Source organism: Dryas octopetala, chromosome 4, assembly GCF_963921425.1.
Source record: "Dryas octopetala chromosome 4, drDryOcto1.1, whole genome shotgun sequence".
Taxonomy (NCBI): domain Eukaryota; kingdom Viridiplantae; phylum Streptophyta; class Magnoliopsida; order Rosales; family Rosaceae; genus Dryas; species Dryas octopetala.
Genome location: NC_141369.1, coordinates 25,121,967 through 25,146,955, shown reverse-complemented (window position 1 = coordinate 25,146,955; position 24,989 = coordinate 25,121,967). Strand labels below are relative to the sequence as shown.

Sequence of the window (24,989 nt, the reverse complement as noted above, 5' to 3'; positions counted from 1 at the left end):
CTAATTACTCATAAAAAGTCACATATTAAAAGTTAGTAATTTCAATATACAACATGTATTGAAAATATATAAATCATGTATTATGCATTAAGAATCTGAAATCATAAAATATAGTTACATTTGAGATTATAAAATAAAATTACATTATGCATTGGAATTATAAAATAAAATTATATCTGACAATGAGAGTATAAAATTAACATTTAAACTTGTGACCAATTTACTAGAAGGTACTAGATCAAATTCAATTTCCTGTCCAAAGCTTTAAAAACATAAATCAATAAAGAAAGAAAAAAGAAAAACAAAATGGTTCCCACTAATTGTCCTTACTCCGCATCGCGAAAGGCTCACGCATTGCATCAAGTGCGTTCCGTCCGGGCCCTGTTCTCCCGCCAAAAGGGCCAGCGCGGACTATAAATGACTCTGAAATTTCATTTCATTTCAGTCATAGTTTTCCTTCGCCTGCAAATTGCAAGCCTCTGTATCGCGAGAGCTCAAGCTTCTCCTCCCTCTCCACCAAAGTCCATCTCTGTAATATATGGATTTCTTTCTCTATTCACGCACGCAAGCTGGCAATTAGATTCGTCTGATCGTTTTTCTGCAATCGAGGAATAAGGTCAGGATTTCAGTGATATTTCAATTTTAATGGCTGCATTTGAGAAATTGAGCTCGCGCGCGCGCGCGCGCATACACACACACACACTTGTCTTAGATGTTGAACTCATGCTGGTTTAAATTCTGAGTCGGTGTTTACTTTGGATCGCAAATTTGCAGATTCATGAATTTTAAATATCTCAAACTCGACCAAACTAAGAACTTAATTATTTGAAATAGTGCTTATATATTTGTTATATTTTGAAAATTCTATGGAGAAATTCGTGGTTTCAGACTTTAAGACTAATTCTATTAGTAGGATTTGACTTCGATTCCAAATATTGGAAGAGGAATATGAAGAGATTTAACATGTTTATGCGCTGCTTGATTTATTGATTTAGTTGTGGAACTTATGTTGGCTGTATGATCTTACGAGAAACTTCTTGTAATCCTCTCTCACTAAAAGCTTAGCAACTTTTCACTTTCTCTTTTTCTTAAATGCAAATTTGAGACTCTAATTTGGTTAATGAAGCAAGAGAGGGAGTTGGATCGTAGAAGAGAGATATCATTTAGATTCTTTGGGCAGACTTTTGGATTTTATTGATTCTATTAAGCAACATTTGGTTCTTGATTTTTATCTACTTGCGAATTATTGTAGCATGAAATTTCATTGGATTTGGTATGCAAGCATTGACGATTTATCAATAATCTACCATGCTTCTTGTTTTTTCTAATCATTTTATGTAAAAATAGATATTCAGAGTGATAAATGCAACCGTTTTGTGGATCATATTTTCATCATATTTTTTTGCTTCCCTCATTTTTGCAGGAAACAAGTTCAACCATGGATTCATATACACTCAGGGGCTTGTCAGATCTGCCTGCTCCTTTTCGATCATGTTTTGGTTTTAGGTAATATCCTTGTCAACTCAAGTTCTATTAAGAGGGGATTCAGTAGGATGGCTGTTCTTAAAGTTTGCTTATTGGCATCATTTTTTTTTTGTTTGTTTGCTTTTGTGTGTGTGTGAGTGTGTGTTTTATTTTATTTTATTTCTAAATACAATTGAGCATATTGCTGTACTTGTATTACATATCTGTAAGGTAAAGGCACAACCATTAGTTCATCCGTTCTGTATTCCTTTTACATGTTTACAACTGTTGTGCATATATCTGCATATTTACAACATTGAAGGTGCATAATGACATTGAAATAATAGCTTTTGTATTCACAAATGGTGTGGTTATCTTAGTACTATTCACATGGTGCAATAAGTCATGGTTAATTGTATTCCTTTCCTATGCATGCAGGTATTTCAATTCTCTGCAGAGCGAATGCTTTCCTGTTTGTTTCCACTCAGATGCAAACATGGTTGTGTCAGCACCAACTTCTAGTGGTAAAACAGTCATCTTTGAGCTTTGCATTTTGAGGCTCCTTTCACGATTCATCTCTGAGGATGGAAGGCTCGTTCATACAAAAGGAACTCTCAAAACAGTAAGTCTCTGATGTCCTTGAACCAAAAGTAAGATTGTAAACATTGGAGTGGAGCTTTAAATTTCTTTTTCTTAGGGAGGCCGAACCACAGACACCTTCAATGTTCTTTATATTTGCTTCGGTGATTAATTTCTTCTTCTCAGTTCTTCTTCATATGATATGTTTTTATTCTGCTTTTGGCTTTGATGACAGCTAAATTTTATTTTAATTTTTTTATAGGACGATCCATGTCCCTTGCTTTGTTGCACATGGTGCACTATATTATGCTAGAAGTTTATTTATAGTCTCACTCTACAGAAATTAATTATTTTTTGTATATACCTTCTTTCCATGTGGCGTGAAGATCTATATAGCCCCGTCAAAGGCCTTAGTCCAGGAGAAGCTTCGTGTTTGGAACCAGAAGTTTGGGTCATTGGGGATAATTTGCTTGGAACTTACCGGAGATAATGAATCTTACAACACCAGGAATATACAGGAAGCAGACATTATCTTAACCACTCCAGAGGTGAGTATGAAGATGTGTGTTACACAAATATACAAACTTAAAACTTTAAGGTACAGACGGAAGTACTTAACCCAATCACCTTAACAAAAAACAATTCAACTGCACTCATAAAACAGAATTATAATTTGTACATGAATAAATTCAACAAAGCTGCCCTATGTTGGGTCAAGTACACAATTTCTTTCAGGTTCCTTCTTTTTCTAATCTGTGTCAACCTGGATTCTCTCTTGGTCTCTCCTTTCTAATCATCTCAACTTGGTTCCAATTACTCCTTGAAAATCCTGGCTTCTATATATCGACTTTCATACGCACAAAAATATACGCTTCTACTTATTTAGACATATAATTCCCTAAAACAAACATGTTTCATTCTCGGTTCTCACATTCTTTTTGGGTTTATTCTAGATGATACCATTGGAGCATGACTAAATCATTTTCCCTTTAAATAGAAATTTGATGCAGTAACCCGGTATCGTGTAAAGGATGGTGGATTGAGCTTTTTCAGCGATATAGCACTTCTACTTATTGATGAAGTTCATCTTTTGAATGATCCTCGTGGAGCGGTTTTGGAGGCAATAGTTAGTAGAATAAAAATGCTTGCTCACAACCCTGAAATGAAATCAAGTTCTCTGGCTCACGTTCGTCTTCTAGCTGTGTCTGCCACAATTCCAAATATTGAGGACCTTGGTGAGATTTGCATTCAATGGTAATTCTGATTGTTAAAATATTTAGTATGATTAGCGTTTATTATATTTACTACTTTATAAAATTTCAAGTAATAATTGATCGAACAATTGCACACTGCATGTAAACCACTGCAGCGGAATGGCTCAAGGTTTCCGACCAAGGACTTAAAAGGTATCCCAACCTTTATATTCTATTACATTAGAATATATTTTTGTCTTCATTAATATGAGTATCCAGTTATTTTTTAATCTTTGTGCTGTCCGTACAGGTTTGGAGAAGAAATGAGGCCCGTGAAGTTGACTACAAAAGTTTTTGGTATGCATATATGACTTGAATTCTCCATTCAAAAAATGTGTTTCTTATCAAGTGCTCTGCTCTCGTTTTTCCTTTTGAGCAGAACTCTCTGAGATATCTCTGTTTTTTTGTTAAAGTATTTTTTTTAAGAGGAAAATCTCCCTGACATTTCCTTTTTTGGAGGAAGATAAACGTTTGTCAGTTCACTTTGTGCTGACAACAAAAGTTTTTGGTATATATTTATGACCTGAACTCTGCATTCTCAAATGTTTCTTAGGTGTTCACTCTACTATTCCTTTTTATCAGAACTCCCGGAGAGATGCTCTGTTTTATTTTTTATTTTTTTATTTTTTTTTTCATATGAGGAAAAGCTCCTGGCATACTCTGTTTGTTAGTAATCACTTTGTGTGAGTTGGTCACTCATGAAAGTTGGACCTTATAAATGTGCAGAAGCATGGTTTTCTTCAATCATATTTGGTTTACATTTAGTAATTCATATTCAAAACTACTTCTTGTGCAGGCTACACCCCAGCAAAAAATGATTTTCTATTTGAAAAGGTGATCTTAAACCATATGCTTCTATTTCCAAGGAATTCCATCTGCTAGGAAAGTAGTTATTTCACCAATAAAACCAATATTCACTTTTTTGATGGTTTGTATTTTCTCTTTTCCAGCGTCTTCAAAACTACATATTCGGTATGCAAGGATAATCCAGATAACTTTTCTACTGATGACTTCCCCCCCTCTTAAAAGCACCAATACTCAAAGATCATGAAGAACTTATATGCCTAAAACTGATGCACAGATATCCTCATGCAATATTCGAGAGGGAAATCTGCTCTGGTTTTCTGTTCAACGAGAAAAGGTGCACAAGAAGCAGCACAGAAACTCTCTCAGACAGTCATGACCTTTGGTCATTCAAATCCATTCATTAAAAACAGAGAACAGCAAGAGAGGCTAAGGGAAGCTTCATTATTATGCAGTGACAAACAAATGCAATCTTATATTATTTATGGTGGTATAGAGCTACTTTAATTTCTATTCAGTTTGCACTAAACTTCAATTTATTGCAAGGTCCACATTGAGTTATCAAATAAATTGCTTGTTTGCAGTTGGTTATCACAATGGTGGTCTTTGCGTCAAGGATCGTAATCTCATTGAAAGTCTTTTTCTTAAGGGTGATGTTCAAATTTTGTGTACAACAAATACTCTTGCTCATGGAATCAACCTACCAGCACATACAGTAGTCATAAAATCAACACAGCACTTGTATGTTGAACTTCAAGTTCTTCAAATTATTGTAATGAAACTTGAGAGGGTCTCTTTTGTGTTTATTTATCAACATGTGCATTTTTTCCAGCAACAAAGAAAAAGGTCTCTACATGGAATATGATCGATCTACAGTACTGCAGGTTTGCAATCAGACCCTTTTAAGAAGGAATGATTCCAAGAAGATAAGTTTGGGAGATAAGTTAATAGAGCTTCTATATCCACTGTCCAGTAGTTATCTTGTTTATACATCAAGGTTTCATTTACATGCATATATGCCTGCACTCTTAGGTAATTTAGCCACAGCTGTGATTTTACTTTATGTTAGTTGTATCACCATGCAGATGTGTGGGAGGGCAGGTCGGCCACCATTTGATGATACAGGAATGGTTATAATCATGACAAGAAGAGATACGGTAGTTTAATACCATTCTAACTATTAGTTCATGTAGTCTCTTTATTGTTTTTAGTGACTAAACTAGTCCTGTTTGATATCAGAAATTCTTGTCCTTTCTGAATTTGTTGATTATGTTCTACGTGATCTCAGGTTCACTTATATGAGAATCTCTTGAATGGAAGTGAGATGGTGGAATCACAGTATGTGTTATAACTTTAAATTCAAGAATGAATTTTGTGCCCTAGGCTTTTGAGCGTATATTACAAAAAAATTGCACGTCTTCTGATGAGGTTTTTTGTATTGTCTCCTTTCGTTAGATTGCTTTCATGTTTGACGGAGCATTTAACTGCGGAGATAGTTCAACTGACTGTCTCTGATATTACAAGGGCAATTGAATGGATGAAGTGCTCCTTCTTGTATGTGAGAATGAAGAAGGCATGTATTCATGGAACTCCTTTAAAAGGATATTTTCCATATATTCTTTATCTAACTAATTTCTGAAACGTTTAATGCATAATCAGAACCCTGGGTACTATGCAGTAAGAAAGGTGATTTCTAATGACCGTATAGAAAAGCATATGCAAGGTACTGTAAATGTTTACTTGTAGAAGTATCAAAGGATCCCCTTGCCCTTCTCTCTTTCTTTCTCTCTCTCCCCCTCCATTACTTATCAATGTTATCTTCTATCAGAGGTCTGTGTACAGAAAGTTAAGGAGTTGTCGAGGCATCAGATGATCTGGACAGATGAAGATGGTTTTCTCTTGAAACCACTAGGTATCAATACCATTAACCCATAAAACAGTACCTTTTAGAATTCGTAGATGACCAAAATATTAATAGTTTCTGACCTTTTTTTTTTCCTTTTGATTCTGTTAGAACCTGGGAGGCTGATGACGAAGTACTATCTGAAATTTGACACAATGAAACACATTATGCAGACACCTGTGAACTGCAGTTTGGAAGATGCTCTTCATGTTATATGCCGTGCTGAGGAAAATGCATGTAATGTATATTTAAGCACTTGCTGCATATTCACTGTTGTTTGAAAAGTCAAATGAAGGAATTATCTATCTATCTACCTGGTATATGAAGGGATACAGCTCAGACGCAATGAGAAGAAGCTTCTAAATGATGTAAACGCTGATAAAGATGGTCGACTTCGCTTTCACATCCTTGGTGACAAAGGGAAGCGAAAAAAGCGTATTCAAACCAGAGAAGAAAAGATATTTGTTTTGGCAAATGACTGCTTGACTGGTGATCCTTCAATTCATGATTTATCCCTTACCCAGGTTTCATTCCTCATAATCTTTGATACGTTCTCTCATAATCTTGGTACTTGAATTTGATTATATTCAGAGCTTCATTGTTGAAATCAAACTGGTTTCTGTTCCATAGGATATGAACTCTATATGCTCAAATGGCTGTAGAATTGCCAGGTGCATGAAAGAAATTTTTATTTACCAAAAGAATTACAAAGGAGCCTTCAACTCCATGCTTCTGGCAAAGTCACTATATCAAAAACTCTGGGATGACAGTCCATACTTGGTGAAACAATTACCAGGGATTGGAATGGTGACTGCAAAGGTGTTCCTGCTTCTTTATCTGTTTTGGAAGACACATGCTTTTTGTATCCTTGGGTCCCTTAAATATTGACACTTTGCAACCCTTCTTCCTTCTTAATGCTCTTTTCAGGCACTACATTCAATGGGAATTAAATCATTTGAGACACTGGCAGAGGCTGATCCTAGGAGAATAGAGATAGTCACTGGTCGAAAATACCCATTTGGGAACCATATAAAGGAGTCTCTACTGTCACTACCTCCAAAGGTTGAGATCAGGGTTGAGGAAACTGAATGCCAGAGGCAAGGGAAATTGAAGCTTGTGGTAACATTGACTAGGTTATCACAGACACTCCAATCAAACAAACGACATTATGCTGATATGGTATATACTTTAGGACTCTAGATAATTTATCAAATTTTAGTGATGCAGTACCAATTTTAATGTTATGCAAATCTGGTTCTAAGATTTTATTTGTTACAGATTGTTGGTTCAGAAGAAGATAACCTGATTCTCTTTCATGAGAAAATAAGGTGATCATAAGTTAGTTGCTTGATTTTAATCGTTGGGTTTTGTAAAAGAATGAAAGCACAGTACCAAGGTTCTGGCAACTAGATGTTTCATATACCTAATATTCAGCTTTTTTTCTTTTGGCTGGAGAGGGTTTGTTTACCGTTCTGTTTCCACTCTGACTCTGGCTGCAGAGTCGACGAATTCTCCAGGTGTGCAGGCTTAAAACCTTTGTTCTTTTCTCTGTTTGAAAACATGGTAGCATGTTAGACGTATCTACACTGTTTGAAAGAAACTTTGTTAAGTCCATCCAGAGTTTCAGGCATTGTGACGAAATATTATTAAACGGTGACAGGAAACTTTTTCTTTTTCCCTTTTTCCCTTTTTCCCTGTTTTGCTGTGTGACGGACAAGTAGTAGCTATATGGTCCTATATCAACTGTGATGGGAATAGTTATTGTAAAATTTGATTTAGTAACCCATAAAGAATAACCAAGTCATTAGACGAGACAGCTCAGATTGTTCCACATCCAAATATCTTTCGTTTTGTGCCTTGGGGGCAGAGTGGGAATGCATGATTACTACCTTGTTTAGTCTGTGTTGGGTTGTTTTCATTGCAGCCCCTATGGCACAACAATTCTCCTGTCGAATCCCCAACAAGGAAAGCTGACTGTGAAGGCTGATCTTATTTTTGAAGAATACAGTAAAGCCCCTGTCATGATATATCTAGTTTCTTCCACTTTAATAGAGTGGTATAAAATTGCTGAGTCATTATATTTAATTTTTTGTTTTGTTGATGCAGTTGGAATTGATCTCCACCAAAAACTTATATTAATGAAGGAAAGCAATTCAAGTGTGAATAACAAACGGGGAAAAAAACCACCTTCTTTTCCTCCGGCAGAGCAAGTATGTATCATAGAAGATGATGCCAAAACTATATGTCAGGCTCCAAGCGAAGTGCTCCCAAACTCGACCAAATCCAAAAGGGTAGATGGTCCCATGTGAGTATTTCTTCACTGATATTTAATTTTTATTTCTGATTACTAAAATTGCTTTTGAGGGGCCTTAAGATTTGGTTTGTTTTACTTGATTATTTGGGTTTTGTATACCAGGCCTAGTTTCAAACTCCTAGATGCAGAGTCTGAAGAAGGTATAGTCAATTAATAAAATGATAATAATAAGGCAAATTAATCCTTTCCCTCCTACTCACCATCAACTTAAACTTCAAAAATTTGAAGATGAGGTTGCTGCCAAAGCTCAAGAAGATGAGTGCAAAATCATTACACAACAAACAGTGTTTGACCACATACGTGAAAAGGCAAAGAACTTCCCTGTCTTGGTGGCATCAAACAGTGCGTATTCTCCATCCTCAGATCCCTTGGTTTCAAAAAGAAAGCGCACTCGTGAGAAGCTGCTTGAACACCATAGTGAAGTAGAGGTTTTGGAAGAGTTGGAATGGAATAAAACTCCAAGATGGGCTGTGGTCAATCCATCTTCAGATCCCAAACAAGCAGAACAAAATCAACACAACATCAACAATCATCAAACTACCAGAAGCTCAACTATGATGAACCTCATGGATGACAAAGGTAATAATCTTTTACTGGCATGTGGAGTTGTTAAGTATAATTATTCTTTTGCTACTGAAGCTGAGATTACTCCTGAACCTGAAGATGGCACATTCAAATGTTTAACAGAGAATACAATATTTGAGCACATACGGACCAAAGCTAAGAATTTTCCAGTGATCAATAAACCGAAGGTGATGGAGTCTGGGTCTTTAATCCAGGAAAAAGACCAATATTCAGGCACACTGGAAGGAACAAAATCAAATAAAGTTCCGAGAGACACTGTACTCATTTCAGATTCGGAAACCAGAAAAGATGAATGTGATAGAAGGGTGTTCTCTGGAAGCTCCATCGACCCTTATGGGATGATATTGAATGTTTCTTCTTCTCCTGGAGGTTTAGGCAAGGGTGCTCATGATCTATCATCTACAAAAATGCTATCTTCCGACATCTCCATGTTGAAGGATACCAAGCGATCAGCAGATGCAGCTGGCAGCTCCATGGAGATCAATAGCAGCAGGAGGAAACAACAGCCCTCTCCAATTGTAGCACAAAGGCAATGTTGCGCATTGACAAGTACTACGGCTGCCAAAAACAGAGAAGTAGAAACATTTCTTGGGTTTGAGAGTGTCTTTTCTTTTCTCTGATGTCTCCTGATCCAGTACACCAAAATGAGAGATTACATCAACTTAGAGCCAGCCATGTATGTGTCACAGCCTTGATTTCTGATAGCTTGAATCTTACTGATCGATGGTTATTTTGCTCTGTTTTAGAGCCTGGCTGAGGCACTTTCAAGTTTCAACCTTCTCTTATGTCTGTTTGTTTGGACTTTAGGTTTTAGAGGGAGTACTTCCTCGTTTGGTTTGCAATAATGCATTGGACTAGTAAATGAACTAATCAATTTCAATTTGTTTACTTCTCCCATCCCCCATTGTATCTCGTCTCCCTCGACAGAAGCACAGTGCAAAATCTAGTAAGACTTTAATACATACTATATTTTTTTTTTTTGGCCAAATAATACATACCATATAAGCTGTCAATAAACATTGTTTTAAATGTCTTAACACATACCATATAAGCTGTCAATAAACATAGTTTTAATTCAACATTCTAATTCCTATAAGATTCGAGAGTACTTCTGTTCCATTCAAATAAAACCACTTTTTCATATTACCAATGTGAAAACTTCAGCACGTGCAACCTGTATTAATGTCATCAAAACCACTTTTTACTTCAAAACCTGCAAACAAAGGTAGCAATGACATCAGCACCGCAAACAGAAGAATGTTAATGAGAGCCTTCTAGACCTATTGAACTCAGTAACTCACTGATTCACAATGTTACGTACATCGGACAATTTCAATATTTTATTAATGATCTCAACATTTTCTTTCTCCATCACATTTTACATATAAATTACAATACTACCCTTGAAAATTGAGGGGAAAACACACACAAGATTTTACAAAGGATCTCAGAACATTATAGTTTGGTCACTGCACAAAAAAAGCCCTATACGTACAACCTGATAACAAATGATTTACATGGGCCTCGTATATCAAAATCCAAAGTTGCAAAAGCTAAATATTACCAAAAAAAACAGGACCTTTTTTCCATGGCTGCATCAGCGTTGTGTGTTGTGAAAACTTAAATATTAATAAAACCCTGAGCAATTATTTAAGCAAAACAATCCGCCTAACACAAGTAATGTGCCTAAAAGATAAGCGCAGACACATTCACTGGTGTACTAGGACGCGAGATCAGATAGTAAATAGATCAAGCGACAAAAAGTGCAAGAAAAGACTGATGAATCATCTTCATAGTTGTGGTCGTCATCATCATCCAAACTGCTAACATTAGTCACATATTAAAGGTATACAAATACAAAGCACAGAATACAATTTAAATTCATAACATTGGCATTCCGTCAAAAGCTTCCTAAAATTTCTAATGATGTGGTGGCATTTTCATTGGGACTCAAAACATTCTGATTATGTTGCAACTATAAGAATCGAAACAGAATAGTTGAGAATGACACAAGTGCCTGGTTTTATATGTTGCAATTATGATTCATTAATTTGGTAGCGTAAACTCTCTTTCATGCTCACACACGTGTTCATCTCCTGATTATTGTTCGTTGGGTTGTTGTTGTTGATGTTGATAACAACAAGAAAAATGTTTAAACATGCTACTTGAACTATAATTTTGCCAAAGGAAAACTGTGAACTTTTTCTATGTATTCAAAGAACAAAACCAAGTAATCTTTCTTCACATACTACTAAGACAACTTCAATGTCCTTCAAAATTTCGTTTTTGGGGTGAATTATAGTTACATGTCGGTGCATAAAACATTATAAAAATTTTGACAAATTGAATAGAAAGAAATTGAAATGAGCTATAGAATAATTAATTTATCTTGCTTGATGGAAGAGGATTTCAGCCTACAAAAATCCACCTCGTTGTCCTTTATTCCATACAAGACCTTAGCTTGAAAGGTTTTAATTTGACTGTCAGCTGCATCCATTGCCTCAAAGGTAATATAATATTCTATACCACAAACAACCCTTGAGTTTACCTTAAGAAGCTTCACAAACTGAATATTCGCACCCTACACAAATTAATTGTTCAATAAAATGTTAAGCATCACACAAATAATAATTCTAAAGAGGAGAAAAAACCAGCGAGGGCACACGAATTTCCTTAGAAAAAAACAATAGAAAACATCAACCTTTTCCTGGTTGAAATGCTTTATCGTTAACTCTGTAAGAGGATTGACTAGTTCGATCAACTCGTCACAGATTTTCAATGGTTTGATTCCACCACACATATTATACTCAGAAAAGTCATCAACCTCAAAACCCTGTACGTCCAAAAAGAATCCATTTGTAAGTTGACAAAACCCTAACATATACAAAAACATATACAGACAAAGGGGTTTGAAAAGAAAAACACACAATACTCATTATAAAGTGAATAGGAAGCACTCACACCACTAGCCGCAACCTGTCTCATATACTCGTCCAATACATCATCAGGTAGAGAATCGGTGTCGTCTGAGATGACCTCGTCTTCTTCTTCTATCAAAACATCTTTATCACCGTCGCCGGACTCCGTTCTAGGCTTTTTTGGTGGAGGCGCGAGTGAGGACGCGGGAAGGGTCGCCATTCACACGGAGATGCAGAACCGAGAAAAGTAGAAAACAAACGCTTTTTGATTCTTCTTCAATCAAGGAGAGGTAAATATATGTGGGACATTGATTGAGTCAATTTTGGGCCATGGACTGATCTGTGCCATTTGAAGCATCTTGACCATTTATTTTTATTTGGGCAATGGATTGGGCTTACTCATAGTGAATTTGTTTCTTTAGTGAATTTTCTGTTTTGCATGTCGATTGTTATTTTTGTGTACAGCATAGTTATATGATTTATTAGACTGCTGCCAGATGTTTGTTTCTCATAACATTATTCCTTTTGAACCAGAAATTGTATTCAAGGGGAGTCACTATCCATTTTAAAAATGAGGAGGAGAGCGGAGCCTTCCATGATGCATTTGAGCTGTGGAAGAAGGACCTTGTTGTTCAAGGTGCTGTTTCCAAAGTTTACTTATGAGTGTTTTAATATATTACTTTAGTATATGCTTGGATTGACCAAAGAAATAATAGATAAGTAGTCAATGAAGATGCATAACTGTAATTATTCTGTTGTAATTTGGTTCAAATTTGTCTTGCTCCTTGAAGTTTTATTTTAGTCCAGTGTTACATGCCTGTCAATTACTCCTCCTTTGTTTACTCTTCCAGGAAAACGTTTACCAAATGGAGAATTATCATCTTCCAAAAGCAAGTTCGATGATAAAGTAACTGAGTTGGCTACTGATTTACACCAAGGAGAGCTTGATGCGGTTTATAAGATTCTTAATAATTGCTTATTTACTTGTATGAATAAACTATCCTTGACCAAAATATGACGACAGAAAACCACAGGACAAAGAAGAGGAAAAAGATGATGATGAAGAAGAAGAACAGGTGGTGGAAGTAGAAGTGGAAGTGAGAGAAGGAAAGCACAGCGTCTCAGAACCACCACCACCCATAAAGTCTTGTTATTCACCTCCTCTATTATTCAACCAGGACCCCAAATCCCCATCTCCACCACCCGATTCTACAACAGACCCGACTCATGAAACGTATCACACTCCAGATACCAACCACTACCAGGCAAAGCCTCCATCGCCACCGGTCGTGAAAGCCCAAGATGGGTTTGTTGCTGGGCTTAGAGAGTTTCAAGAAGAAAGTGGTGGCCCTGGTGGTGGTGGTGTTAATAGGCGAACATTGAGACCCAACTTATCGATATCGAAGAGGTCGAGGAAGGAGAGCATGGTGAGGAGGGCTTTGTTTGGGTTTAGGATTTGTGCGTTTGTGTTTTGCTTGATCTCTTTCTCGGTTATGGCCGCTGACAAGAACCAGGGTTGGGCTTTAGATTCCTTTTATCGGTCCAAGGAGTTCAGGTTTGTCATTTTCTCAGTCACTCACTCACTCACACTCTGTTTCTCCAGAAAATATTTATTCGGTTACTGTTATCTTGTACTGTACCATATCTTAAGCAACATAAACAGGCTTTTGCAATACAAATTCCCAGATTCAGAGCAATTTTGTTGAATTATTAGTTGTTTATCTTTGTTTTTGGGCAAAATTGGCATGTGGGTATTGGGTTGTATAGTGAATGTGAACAAGGTTATTAATTCAATTTTCATTTTTAATGTGAATTGTATTGATTGTAGGTACTGCTTGGCAGTGAATGTGATAGGATTTGTGTATTCAGGGCTGCAAACCTACGATTTAGCCTATTACTTTAGCAGTGGAAAACATGTAATACAGCACCATCTCCGCCATTACTTTGATTGCTTGATGGATCAGGCAAGTTACAAGTTTTAAATTTTGTGTAAACAAGAGGCTCTCTTATAATATTACTAATTTTCTTACCTAACGTAGGCCAAAATTGTTCTATATTCTCTTAGCAATTTAATCATAAATTATGGGGACCACAGCCTATGAAGGTGGTCCTTCAGCACTTGGATGGTTATTACTTACTGGTTGACTATTGTCTATACTTCTTTGTTTGATGAATGGACTATGGAGTATAGTGTTCATTGCTCACATCATATGTTGGCCATTGCTTTTGTTTGTACCACACGGAATTGCATGATGGGATAATTGTGGACCACCTTTTCGATGTGTAAGCCCCAATACCGAATCGAACCGACCGATGGGCCACCCTTTGGCACTTTGGCTACTTTGGCATATTTTGCAAAGCAGCAAGGATTTGTTGCTGAGTATCTTGCACGGCTTGAAGAGTCACCTCTGATCTTTTGGGCACATAATCATTACTTGTGTTAGACGGTTTGTTTTACTTAAATAATTGCTCAGGGTTTAATTAATATTTAAGTTTTCACAACACACACACTGATGCAGCCATGGAAGAAAGGTCCTGTTTTTTTTTTTTTGGTAATATTTAGTTTTTTCAACTTTGGGATTTTGATATACGAGGCCCGTGTAAATCATTTGTTATTAGGTCCCAAGTATAGGACTTTTTTTTGTGCAGTGACCAAACTATAATGTTCTGAGATCCTTTGTAAAATCTTGTGTGTGTTTTTTCCCCTCAATTTTCAAGGGTAGTTTTGTAATTTAATTAAAGGTGAAATGTGATGGAGAAAAAGAAAATGTTGAGATCATTAATAAAATATTGAAATTGCCCAATGTACTTGACATTGTGAATCAGTGAGTTCAATAGGTCTAGAAGGCTGCTCATTAACCTTCTTTTGTTTGCGGTGCTGATGTCATTGCTACTCTTGTTTGCATGTGTTGAAGAAAAAAGTGGTTGATGACTTTGTTATTGCTTGCAGTTGCTGAAGATTTCAAATTGGTCATATGAAAAAGTGGTTTTATTTGAATAAAACAGAAGTACTCTCGAAATGACTATAAATGACTCTGAAATTGCAAGCCACTACATTGGATTTGGTTCTTGACTTTTATCTACTAGCGAATTATTGTAGCATGAAATTTCATTGGATTTGGTATGCAAGCATTGACGATTTATCAATAATCTACCATGCTTCTTGTTTTTTCTAATCATTTTATAACAAATAGATATTAAGAGTGACAAATGCAACCGATTTTGTGGATCATATTTTCATCATCTTTTTTTGCTTCCCTCATTGTTGCAAGAAACAAGTTCAACCATGGATTCATATACACTCAGGGGCTTGTCAGATCTGCCTGCTCCTTTTCGATCATGTTTTGGTTTCAGGTAATATCCTTGTCAACTCAAGTTCTATTAAGAGGGGATTCAGTAGGATGGCTGCTCTTAAAGTTTGCATATTGGCATCGTTTTTGTTTTGTTTGTTTGCTTTTGTGTGTGCGTGTGTGTTTTATTTTATTTTATTTCTAAATACAATTGAGCATATTGCTGTACTTGTATTACATATCTGTAAGGTAAAGGCACAACCATTAGTTCATCCGTTGTGTATTCCTTTTACATGTTTACAACTGTTGTGCATATATCTGCATATTTCTAACATTGAAGGTGCATAATGACATTGAAATAATAGCTTTTGTATCTCACAAATGGTGTGGTTATCTTAATACTATCCACATGGTGCAATAAGTCATGGTTAATTGTATTCCTTTCCTATGCATGCAGGTATTTCAATTCTCTGCAGAGCAAATGCTTTCCTGTTTGTTTCCACTCAGATGCAAACATGGTTGTGTCAGCACCAACTTCTAGTGGTAAAACAGTCATCTTTGAGCTTTGCATTTTGAGGCTCCTTTCACGGTTCATCTCTGAGGATGGAAGCCTCGTTCATACAAAAGGAACTCTCAAAACAGTAAGTCTCTGATGTCCTTGAACCAAAAGTAAGATTGTAAACATTAGAGTGGAGCTTTAAATTTCTTTTTCTTAGGGAGGCTGAACCACAGACACCTTCAATGTTGTTCTTTATATTTGCTTCGGTGATTAATTTCTTCTTCTCAGTTCTTCTTCATATGATATGTTTTTATTCTGCTTTTGGCTTTGATGGCAGCTAAATTTTATTTTAATTTTTTTGTAGGACGATCCATGTCTCTTGCTTTGTTGTACATGGTGCACTATATTAGGTTAGATGTTTATTTATAGTCTCACTCTGCAGAAATTAATTATTTCTTGTATATACCTTCTTTCCATGTGGCATGAAGATCTATATAGCCCCGTCAAAGGCCTTAGTCCAGGAGAATCATTGGGGATAATTTGCTTGGAACTTACCGCCTTACCGGAGATAATGAATCTTACAACACCAGGAATATACAGGAAGCAGACATTATCTTAACCACTCCAGAGCTGAGTATGAAGATGTATGTTACACAAATATACAAACTTAAAACTTTAAGGTACAGACGGAAGTACTTAACCCAATCACCTTAACAAAAAACAATTCAACTGCACTCATAAAACAGAATTATAATCTGTACATCAATAAATTCAACAAAGCTGCCATATGTTGGGTCAAGTACACAATTTCTTTCAGGTTCCTTCTTTTTCTAATCTGTGTCAACCTGGATTCTCTCTTGGTCTCTCCTTTCTAATCATCTCAACTTGGTTCCAATTACTCCTTGAGGATCCTGGCTTCTATATATCGACTTTCATACGCACATAAATATACGCTTCTACTTATTTAGACATATAATTCCCTAAAACAAACATGTTTCATTCTCGGTTCTCACATTCTTTTTGGGTTTATTCTAGATGATACCATTGGAGCATGACTAAATCATTTTTCCTTTAAATAGAAATTTGATGCAGTAACCGGGTATCGTGTAAAGGATGGTGGATTGAGCTTTTTCAGCGATATAGCACTTCTACTTATTGATGAAGTTCATCTTTTGAATGATCCTCTTGGAGCGGTTTTGGAGGCAATAGTTAGTAGAATAAAAATGCTTGCTCACAACCCTGAAATGAAATCAAGTTCTCTGGCTCACGTTCGTCTTCTAGCTGTGTCTGCCACAATTCCAAATATTGAGGACCTTGGTGAGATTTGCATTCAATGGTAATTCTGATTGTTAAAATATTTAGAATGATTAGCGTTTATTATATTTACTACTTTATAAAATTTCAAGTAATAATTGATCGAACAATTACACACTGCATGTAAACCACTGCAGCGGAATGGCTCAAGGTTCCCGACCAAGGACTTGAAAGGTATCCCAACCTTTATATTCTATTACATTAGAATATATTTTTGTCTTCATTAATATGAGTATCCAGTTATTTTTTAATCTTTATGCTGTCCGTACAGGTTTGGAGAAGAAATGAGGCCCGTGAAGTTGACTACAAAAGTTTTTGGTATGCATATATGACTTGAATTCTCCATTCAAAAAATGTGTTTCTTATCAAGTGCTCTGCTCTCGTGTTTCCTTTTGAGCAGAACTCTCTAAGATATCTCTGTTTTTTTGTTAAAAGTATTTTTTTTAAGAGGAAAATCTCCCTGACATATCCTTTTTTGGAGGAAGATAAACGTTTGTCAGTTCACTTGGTGTTGACAACAAAAGTTTTTGGTATATATTTATGACCTGAACTCTGCATTCTCAAATGTTTCTTAGGTGTTCACTCTACTATTCCTTTTTATCAGAACTCTCGGAGAGATGCTCTGCTTTTTTTTTTTTTTTAATTGTTATCAATGTTATCTTCTATCAGAGGTCTGTGTACAGAAAGTTAAGGAGGAGTTGTCGAGGCATCAGATGATCTGGACAGATGAAGATGGTTTTCTCTTGAAACAACTAGGTATCAATACCATTAACCCATAAAACAGTACCTTTTAGAATTCGTAGATGACCTTCTGACCTTTTTTTCCTTTTGATTCCGTTAGAACCTGGGAGGCTGATGACGAAGTGCTATCTGAAATTTGACACAATGAAACACATTATGCATACACCTGTGAACTGCAATTTGGAAGATGCTCTTCATGTTATATGCCGTGCTGAGGAAAATGCATGTAATGTATATTTAACCACTTGCTGCATATTCACTGTTATTTGAAAAGTCAAATGAAGGAGGTGCTGAGCAATATATACGAGAATCGCGGTGATCAAGGCGGTGAGGGCTTTGACGAGCTTGGAGCTGAAAGAGGCCAAGGAGCTCATTGAAGGGTTGCCTAAGAAATTCAGCGAAGGGATTTCAAAGGACGAGGCTGAGGACGCTAAGAAACAGCTCGAAGCGGCTGGGGCTAAAATTAACATTGTCTAGTTTGGATTTGATTTGCTGAATATTTGATTAGTTTGGGTGTCCTTTTTAGTAAATGAGCTTTGGTTTTCGTGTACTACCATTTGCATTTGGGGAATTTATGTTGAAATTGTAGGTGCTAGTGATATCAATGAGATTGTTTTCTTGCTTCAAATTCAATTTCAATGCAATTGAGATTGTAATTTTAAGGGAAAAAACAATTTAAATATTTTGCTTCTTGTAGTTAAGTTTATGCTCAAATCTTTTTATGTTTGTTTGATATACTGCCTTGGAAGTAGGTTAATGGATTATGCTGCAGTGGTAGTGTAGTTGAATATGTATGCAGTATTGCAGTATGCTACTGCTAAAAAAGTACACTACTTCTATCTATATGGATTGTATGGATTGTGTTTGTGCTGAAAAAAAGTAGTAATTGCTTATCATGATTAAGGACCCAAGTGAGATTTTCCCTATACTTCAAGGGTAATTTTTCCTTTTTTATATGTATTAAATCTACTGTATAATTAAAAAATGAGTCTATGGTATTAGTTTCTATATAAATGAGCGTACGAATGCAGATTGAATATACTATATATATATACTGTATAATAAAAAAGATTTAAAAAAGAGTCTCCCTTCTTTACTGTATAAAGTCTGTTCTTTAGTTTCCACGAAAAAGATGAATTTGGGCAATTGGTGATCACAGAATGAACAGGAGCTCTGATTGATTAGAATTCTCAAAGTTACAGAAATGAACAATACATCAGGCTTATAACAAACGAAGCCAGCTGACTAACAAACCAAAACCAGACTAACCAAAATGCTAACTAACTCATTATCTTCTAACGAAATAAACCACATGTCATATTCTTATTGTCAAGACTAACTAATTCTTTAAACAGCTGGAACCACTAGGATCTTGACACCTGTATCCTCAACAATTGGATCTAAGAATTAACTAGATTATCTGACAGAAAGGAAATCAAGTTTTTTGGTAAAACAACAATACAAAAAAAGTAATGGTACCCAGCCCTCCAGCCAACAGAACAGTACACAAGTAGAAACAGAACCAAGAAATAAACTAAAAACTAAGCATAAAGTAGTAAGCTTCAAAGTCTTGGCTGGAAGGTGCCCCAGGTATAGAAGCTTGCCAACCACAATTCATCATCCAAAAGAGCAGGGCAGCTGGCCAACCATCAAGGAAATCAAGTTCATGCATCTCTTCTAAATTGAGGATACGAAGCCCGAAAAATTAAATTCGTCAACTTTCCCTCTAATTTCTCGTTATCTTTTCCAACACTTTGTATACGTCTCTCACTATCCACCTTGCAATACCCATTGTCTCCCCAACTTCTTCCCCAAGAATTTTTAATAATATAATATTTTCTACCATTCCAGGTTCCTTATCCAACTATCTGAACCTTATCCAACTATCTGTATTGCATGTTTACCCAAGGGTTCATCATCCGAATCCACCGGCCCATCGTAAATCTCATCCTATAAGAATATAAAATAATGAGACATTAATAAATATTAAATAGTATATATATATATACTATATACTATAATATATATACTATCTAATATTTATTAATGTCTCATTATCTTATATTCTTATAAGATAGAATTTACGATGGACCGGTGGATCCGGATGATGAACCCTTGGGTAAACATGCAATACTGATAGTTGGATATGGAACCTGGAATGGTAGACAATATTATATTATTAAAAATTCTTGGGGAAGAAGTTGGGGAGACAATGGGTATTGCAAGGTGGATAGTGAGAGACGTATACAAAGTTTTGGAAAAGATAACGAGAAATTAAAGGGAAAGTTGACGAATTTAATTTTTCGGGCTTCGTATCCTCAATTTAGAAGAGATGCATGTACTTGATTTCCTTGATGGTGGGCCAGCTGCCCTTCTCTTTTGGATGATGAATTTTGGTTGGCAAGCTTCTATACCTGGCACTTTTTACTTGCAACCTGTAGTAATGTCATCAACACCACTTTTTACTTCGAAACCTGCAAACAAAGGTAGCAATGACATCAGCACCACAAACAGAAGAATGTTAATGAGGAGCCTTCTAGACCTATTGAACTCACTGATTCACAATGTTACGTACATTGGACAATTTCAATATTTTATTAATGATCTCAACATTTTCTTTCTCCATCACATTTTACCTATAAATTACAAAACTACCCTTGAAAATTGAGGGGAAAACACACACAAGATTTTACAAAGGATCTCAGAACATTATAGTTTGGTCACTGCACAAAAAAAGTCCTATACCTACGACCTGATAACAAATGATTTACATGGGCCTTGTATATCAAAATCCCAAAGTTGCAAAAACTAAATATTACCCAAAAAAAACAGGACCTTTTTTCCATGGCTGCATCAGCGTTGTGTGTTGTGAAAACTTAAATATTAATAAAACCCTGAGCAATTATTTAAGCAAAACAATCCGCCTAACACAAGTAATGTGCCTAAAAGATAAGCGCAGACACATTCACTGGTGTACTAGTACGCGAAATCAGATAGTAAATAGATCAAGCGACAAAAAGTGCAAGAAAAGACTAATGAATCATCTTCATAGTTGTGGTCGGCATCATCATCCAAAGCGGCATTAGTGCCAAAAGCACTATCGCCCTCTTCATCCCTGACATTTCAAGCACAGCACACAACTGACATCCTTTTGAAATACAAAACATCTTATATCTTTGTTATTCTTGTTTCCAAAACTTAAATTTGGAATAAGTGAGAATAATTCACAAAAAATCAATTAAGGTAACATATTATTTTGATGGCAACATTTGAACCTACGACCTTCTCCAACCTCACCTAAGAAGATCGATCCAGGCATGAATATTTAACCACATAATGAAACACAAACTCTTGGACGAAAATGACAACGGGTCGTTCGCTCAATCTCAAAAGGTTTTTTTTTTTTTTAAAGGACAAGATCCAAGGGTTCAAAGCAAACAAATGACACAAAAAAAGTTGGGGCCTCTCTACAAGTGTTTTGGAGTCAGAAGATTGAATACCCACTGCCAAAGAAAACGAAAAGAACAGAAAATATTCAAGTGCTACAGTAATGGCTTTTATCAGACAAACTTTGTCTCTGCAAGACATCTGTTTTGCAGAAATCTTTTTAATGCTAATTGGTACAGGCAATACATTGTAGTTCTGGTATTAAGTCATTGACTACGATTGCAAGGCTCCAAAATGGAGACCACAAGATGACTCCATCAGTGTAGTTAAAGGCAGAAGGTGTCCCTAGGTACAAATGCCTCTGGTAGCCAGAGTGCAAAAGGAGAGGTGAGCCCAAATGAAGTAAAGTGCATGTTCTGGAGATTTGAAAAGCGAAAAATAGACAAGCAAAGAAATATAATAATAACCTTATCCAAAAAAAGAAAAAGAATAATAACATGAGATCGGAATAAACAAGAAATAGAAACAATGATAGTTAGTAAACAGTAAAAGAATGTTTTTAAAAAAATAATGTTTGTCAGTATTCAAACCATTAAAATAACACAAGAACCCACATTTATCACTCAATGCTTAAGGTTTTCGATGATCTAGACACAAAGACAGGAAATTTTAGAGAGAGAAATGTGCACAGTGGAAGAGTTTTAGGAAAACAACAAACGTGTAAGCAATGAGCACATGACTATGACCCTCTTGTAGCAACTATCCCTTAAAAATAGGGAAAAAGTAAAAGCAGTTTCATCTTGTTTAAAGTTCTTTGCATCATTACATATACAACTTATATTCTCAACTTAACAATACATCATAATTCTCAACTTAAGACATACTTTATTTTTGTGGTCCTGCAACTCAGTAATGCTTTAAAATCATTAGTTTGGGTCTTTTATCCAAATACATTATTGATCTTTTGAAAGTGGCATAATGTATCAAACTGCTAACATTAGTCACATATTAAAGGTATACAAATACAAAGCACAGAATACAATTTAAATTCATAACATTGGCATTCCGTCAAAAGCTTCCTTAAATTTCTAATGATGTGGTGGTATTTTCATTGGGACTCAAAACATTCTGATTATGTTGCAACTATAAGAATCGAAACAGAATAGTTGAGAATGACACAAGTGCCTGGTTTTATATGTTGCAATTATGATTCATTAATTTGGTAGCGTAAACTCTCTTTCATGCTCACACACGTGTTCATCTCCTGATTATTGTTCGTTGGGTTGTTGTTGTTGATGTTGATAACAACAAGAAAAATGTTTAAACATGCTACTTGAACTATAATTTTGCAAAAGGAAAACTGTGAACTTTTTCTATGTATTCAAAGAACAAAACCAAGTAATCTTTCTTCACATACTACTAAGACAACTTCAATGTCCTTCAAAAATTTCGTTTTTGGGGTGAATTATAGTTACATGTCGGTGCATAAAACATTATAAAACTTTTGACAAATTGAATAGAAAGAAATTGAAATGAGCTATGGAATAATTAATTTACCTTGCTTGATGGAAGAGGATTTCAGCCTACAAAAATCCACCTCGTTGTCCTTTATTCCATACAAGACCTTAGCTTGAAAGGTTTTAATTTGACTGTCAGCTGCATCCATTGCCTCAAAGGTAATATAAAATTCTATACCACAAACAACCCTTGAGTTTACCTTCAGAAGCTTCACAAACTGAATATTCGCACCCTACACAAATTAATTGTTCAATAAAATGTTAAGCATCACACAAATAATAATTCTAAAGAGGAGAAAAAACCAGCGAGGGCACACGAATTTCCTTAGAAAAAAACAATAGAAAACATCAACCTTTTCCTGGTTGAAATGCTTTATCGCTAACTCTGTAAGAGGATGGACTCTTCCGATCAAAGTGTCAGTGATTTGATGTGGTACGATTCCACCACACATATTATACTCAGAAAAGTCATCAACCTCAAAACCCTGTTCGTCCAAAAAGACATCCATGAATATTGTAAGTTGACAAAACCCTAACATATACAAAAACATATACAGACAAAGGGGTTTGAAAAGGAAAACACATACACAATACTCATAATAAAGTGAATAGGAAGCACTCACTTCGCTAGCCGCAACCTGTCTCATATACTCGTCCCATACATCATCAGGTAGAGAATCGCAGTCGTCAGAGATGACCTCATCTTCTTCTTCTATCAAAACATCTTTATCACCGTCGCCGGACTCCGTTCTAGGCTTTTTTGGTGGAGGCGCGAGTGAGGACGCGGAAAGGGTCGCCATTCACTCGGAGAAGGTAGAAATCTTACTTCCTAGGAGTTAATATTTCTAATTTGATTTGATCGATGCAGGATGAGAAGGGTGGTCTGAAAGACAAACACTATTACAAAAAAGTTTATACATGTCAGTACATTTGATATTAGATGACGTGATATTTATTTTCATGGGTTTACATATCAGTTTTAAACTAATATTTATAGATATTTTTAAATCAGTATATTTTGTAAATACGATATTTATTTAGTCAGATTTTCCATACACGGATGGATAACTGATATATTTATAAGCAATTATATTGTTATGGTTGTTGAACAAAATTTGTAAATAAATAGTAAATATTACCCAACATAATTTCACCCAAATTCATTTATGGAAGGAGGGTTTTATTATTTTGGGTATGACCTATTCAAGATGGAGTACATGTCTTAGTTACAGTCCCTTGACTCAAGGGAATACCCTTTGATTCCAATTGCAATGAAACCAACGGATCATCTTGCAAGTGTTTGGATTTCCAATAGGTAAACGACCCATTGAAATATAATTTATTTGTGATTGCGGTTGAACCTGTATTTTAGGTTGCCTACGTACCCATTGCAGGATCAAACCACACGTAGTTCCGAGATTTTAGGATTTAAATGGGTGGATGACCTACTTAAAAGATTTGTGTAATTTAGGTAGGGTTTAGAGCCCTTGGATTTGATTTGAAAAATTAATTCAGGGACTTTTGTGTGTAGAACTAATTTCTGAAGGATTTGGGTGGATTTGATTTGGTGCGAAATTAATTCAAAGAAATTTATATGAATTAATTTCTAAGGAAATTTAGAGAATTTTGTGAATGCGGTTGAGTGTGAATTTCGCTCACATTGCCTACGTACCCATGATGGAATCAAACCGAACGTAGTTCGATAAAGAATTTGACTTGATTGGCTTTATGCCATTTTAAGATTTGGATTTGAGAGATTTGGTTTCGTACCAATTGAAAATTTGGTTTTGTACCAATTTGAGAGTTTGAATTTGGGGTTTGGATTTGGTTTCGGTTTTGTACCGATTGAAAGAATTGGTTTTGTACCGATTGAAAGAATTGGTTTTGTACCAATTTGAGAGTTTGAATTTGGGGTTTCGATTTGGTTTCGATTTTGTACCGATTGAGAGAATTGGTTTTGTACTAATTTGAGAGTTTGAATTTGGGATTGGAGGAAAATGTGTCCATTAATATTTCTGTATCATTTATTTGTTAAATAACACATTTTTTATAATGGGCTAATATGAATTTGGTTATGTGCCCACTATAATTGTTTTGTATCAATTATTTATTAATTGATACATTTTATTTTTTTAATGGGCAATGGATTTGAGAGAGATCCATTAGACTTTGTACCAATTAAGTGTTAATTGGTAATTATTTATTAATGGGCATTGTAATTTTGGAGACAAGCCCAATTAACCTTAATTTGAATTCACACAAATAAAAGATTTGTCAATTGGTGGTTTGTTTTGTTGATGGGCTGTTTCGGATAGACACATGGCTATTGAACTTTGATTGAAGACATTTGTCTTCCTACTGGGCTTTCTTTAGTAGGAACTGCTCTTGAGAAATGAGATTTCTTTGTGGCTCATTTTGCCT

At 35.6% G+C, this 24,989-nt stretch overlaps 5 protein-coding genes across 7 annotated transcripts; 3 read left to right on the top strand and 2 right to left on the bottom strand.

The window, feature by feature from the left end:
• The first annotated feature begins 480 nt into the window (after positions 1-480).
• Positions 481-9,877, top strand: RCK (DNA helicase ROCK-N-ROLLERS). The gene is made up of 28 exons (XM_086239150.1): positions 481-616; positions 1,424-1,506; positions 1,903-2,086; positions 2,430-2,591; positions 3,041-3,278; positions 3,413-3,449; positions 3,547-3,593; positions 4,093-4,130; positions 4,247-4,268; positions 4,378-4,590; positions 4,685-4,841; positions 4,933-4,984; positions 5,186-5,257; positions 5,389-5,438; positions 5,556-5,673; positions 5,760-5,823; positions 5,929-6,012; positions 6,115-6,240; positions 6,331-6,527; positions 6,634-6,822; positions 6,931-7,182; positions 7,282-7,331; positions 7,503-7,520; positions 7,928-8,010; positions 8,110-8,308; positions 8,420-8,457; positions 8,546-8,896; positions 9,005-9,877. Exons 2-28 carry the CDS (start codon positions 1,439-1,441, stop codon positions 9,520-9,522), a joined length of 3,627 nt encoding a protein of 1,208 aa, XP_086095276.1. The 5' UTR covers positions 481-616; positions 1,424-1,438; the 3' UTR covers positions 9,523-9,877.
• Positions 9,878-23,373, bottom strand: LOC147288770 (UPF0725 protein At1g23960-like). 2 transcript variants are annotated; one of them, XM_086239148.1, is made up of 4 exons: positions 23,192-23,373; positions 22,922-23,053; positions 22,609-22,801; positions 9,878-10,115 (listed from the first exon to the last, which is right to left on the bottom strand). In XM_086239148.1, the coding sequence occupies exons 1-4, from the start codon at positions 23,366-23,368 to the stop codon at positions 10,063-10,065; spliced, it is 555 nt and encodes a 184-aa protein (XP_086095274.1). In that variant the 5' UTR covers positions 23,369-23,373; the 3' UTR covers positions 9,878-10,062. The 2 variants fall into 2 exon arrangements, with proteins under 2 accessions (XP_086095274.1, XP_086095275.1); XM_086239149.1 differs by lacking the exon at positions 9,878-10,115 and adding an exon at positions 19,738-20,138.
• LOC147288773 (UPF0725 protein At3g19520-like) lies at positions 10,824-12,243 on the bottom strand. Its single transcript, XM_086242050.1, has 3 exons — positions 11,864-12,243; positions 11,604-11,735; positions 10,824-11,483 (listed from the first exon to the last, which is right to left on the bottom strand). Exons 1-3 carry the CDS (start codon positions 12,038-12,040, stop codon positions 11,271-11,273), a joined length of 522 nt encoding a protein of 173 aa, XP_086098176.1. The 5' UTR covers positions 12,041-12,243; the 3' UTR covers positions 10,824-11,270.
• Positions 12,834-14,941, top strand: LOC147288772 (CASP-like protein 4A1; the record flags this gene model as incomplete). Its single annotated transcript, XM_086239238.1, has 3 exons — positions 12,834-13,375; positions 13,649-13,784; positions 14,771-14,941. Coding segments are annotated over 3 exons (729 nt in total), but the record flags the coding sequence as incomplete, so codon positions are not given.
• Positions 15,041-18,214, top strand: LOC147288771 (ATP-dependent DNA helicase homolog MER3-like). Of its 2 annotated transcripts, none has more exons than XR_015121958.1 (7): positions 15,041-15,174; positions 15,568-15,751; positions 16,689-16,926; positions 17,061-17,097; positions 17,195-17,241; positions 17,607-17,679; positions 17,765-17,821. XR_015121958.1 is itself a non-coding variant. In XM_086242049.1 (7 exons), exons 1-7 carry the CDS (start codon positions 15,107-15,109, stop codon positions 17,932-17,934), a joined length of 831 nt encoding a protein of 276 aa, XP_086098175.1. In that variant the 5' UTR covers positions 15,041-15,106; the 3' UTR covers positions 17,935-18,214. The 2 variants fall into 2 exon arrangements, 1 of the variants encoding a protein (XP_086098175.1); XM_086242049.1 differs by having other exon boundaries at positions 17,593-17,679; positions 17,765-18,214.
• Positions 23,374-24,989: the final 1,616 nt, after the last annotated feature.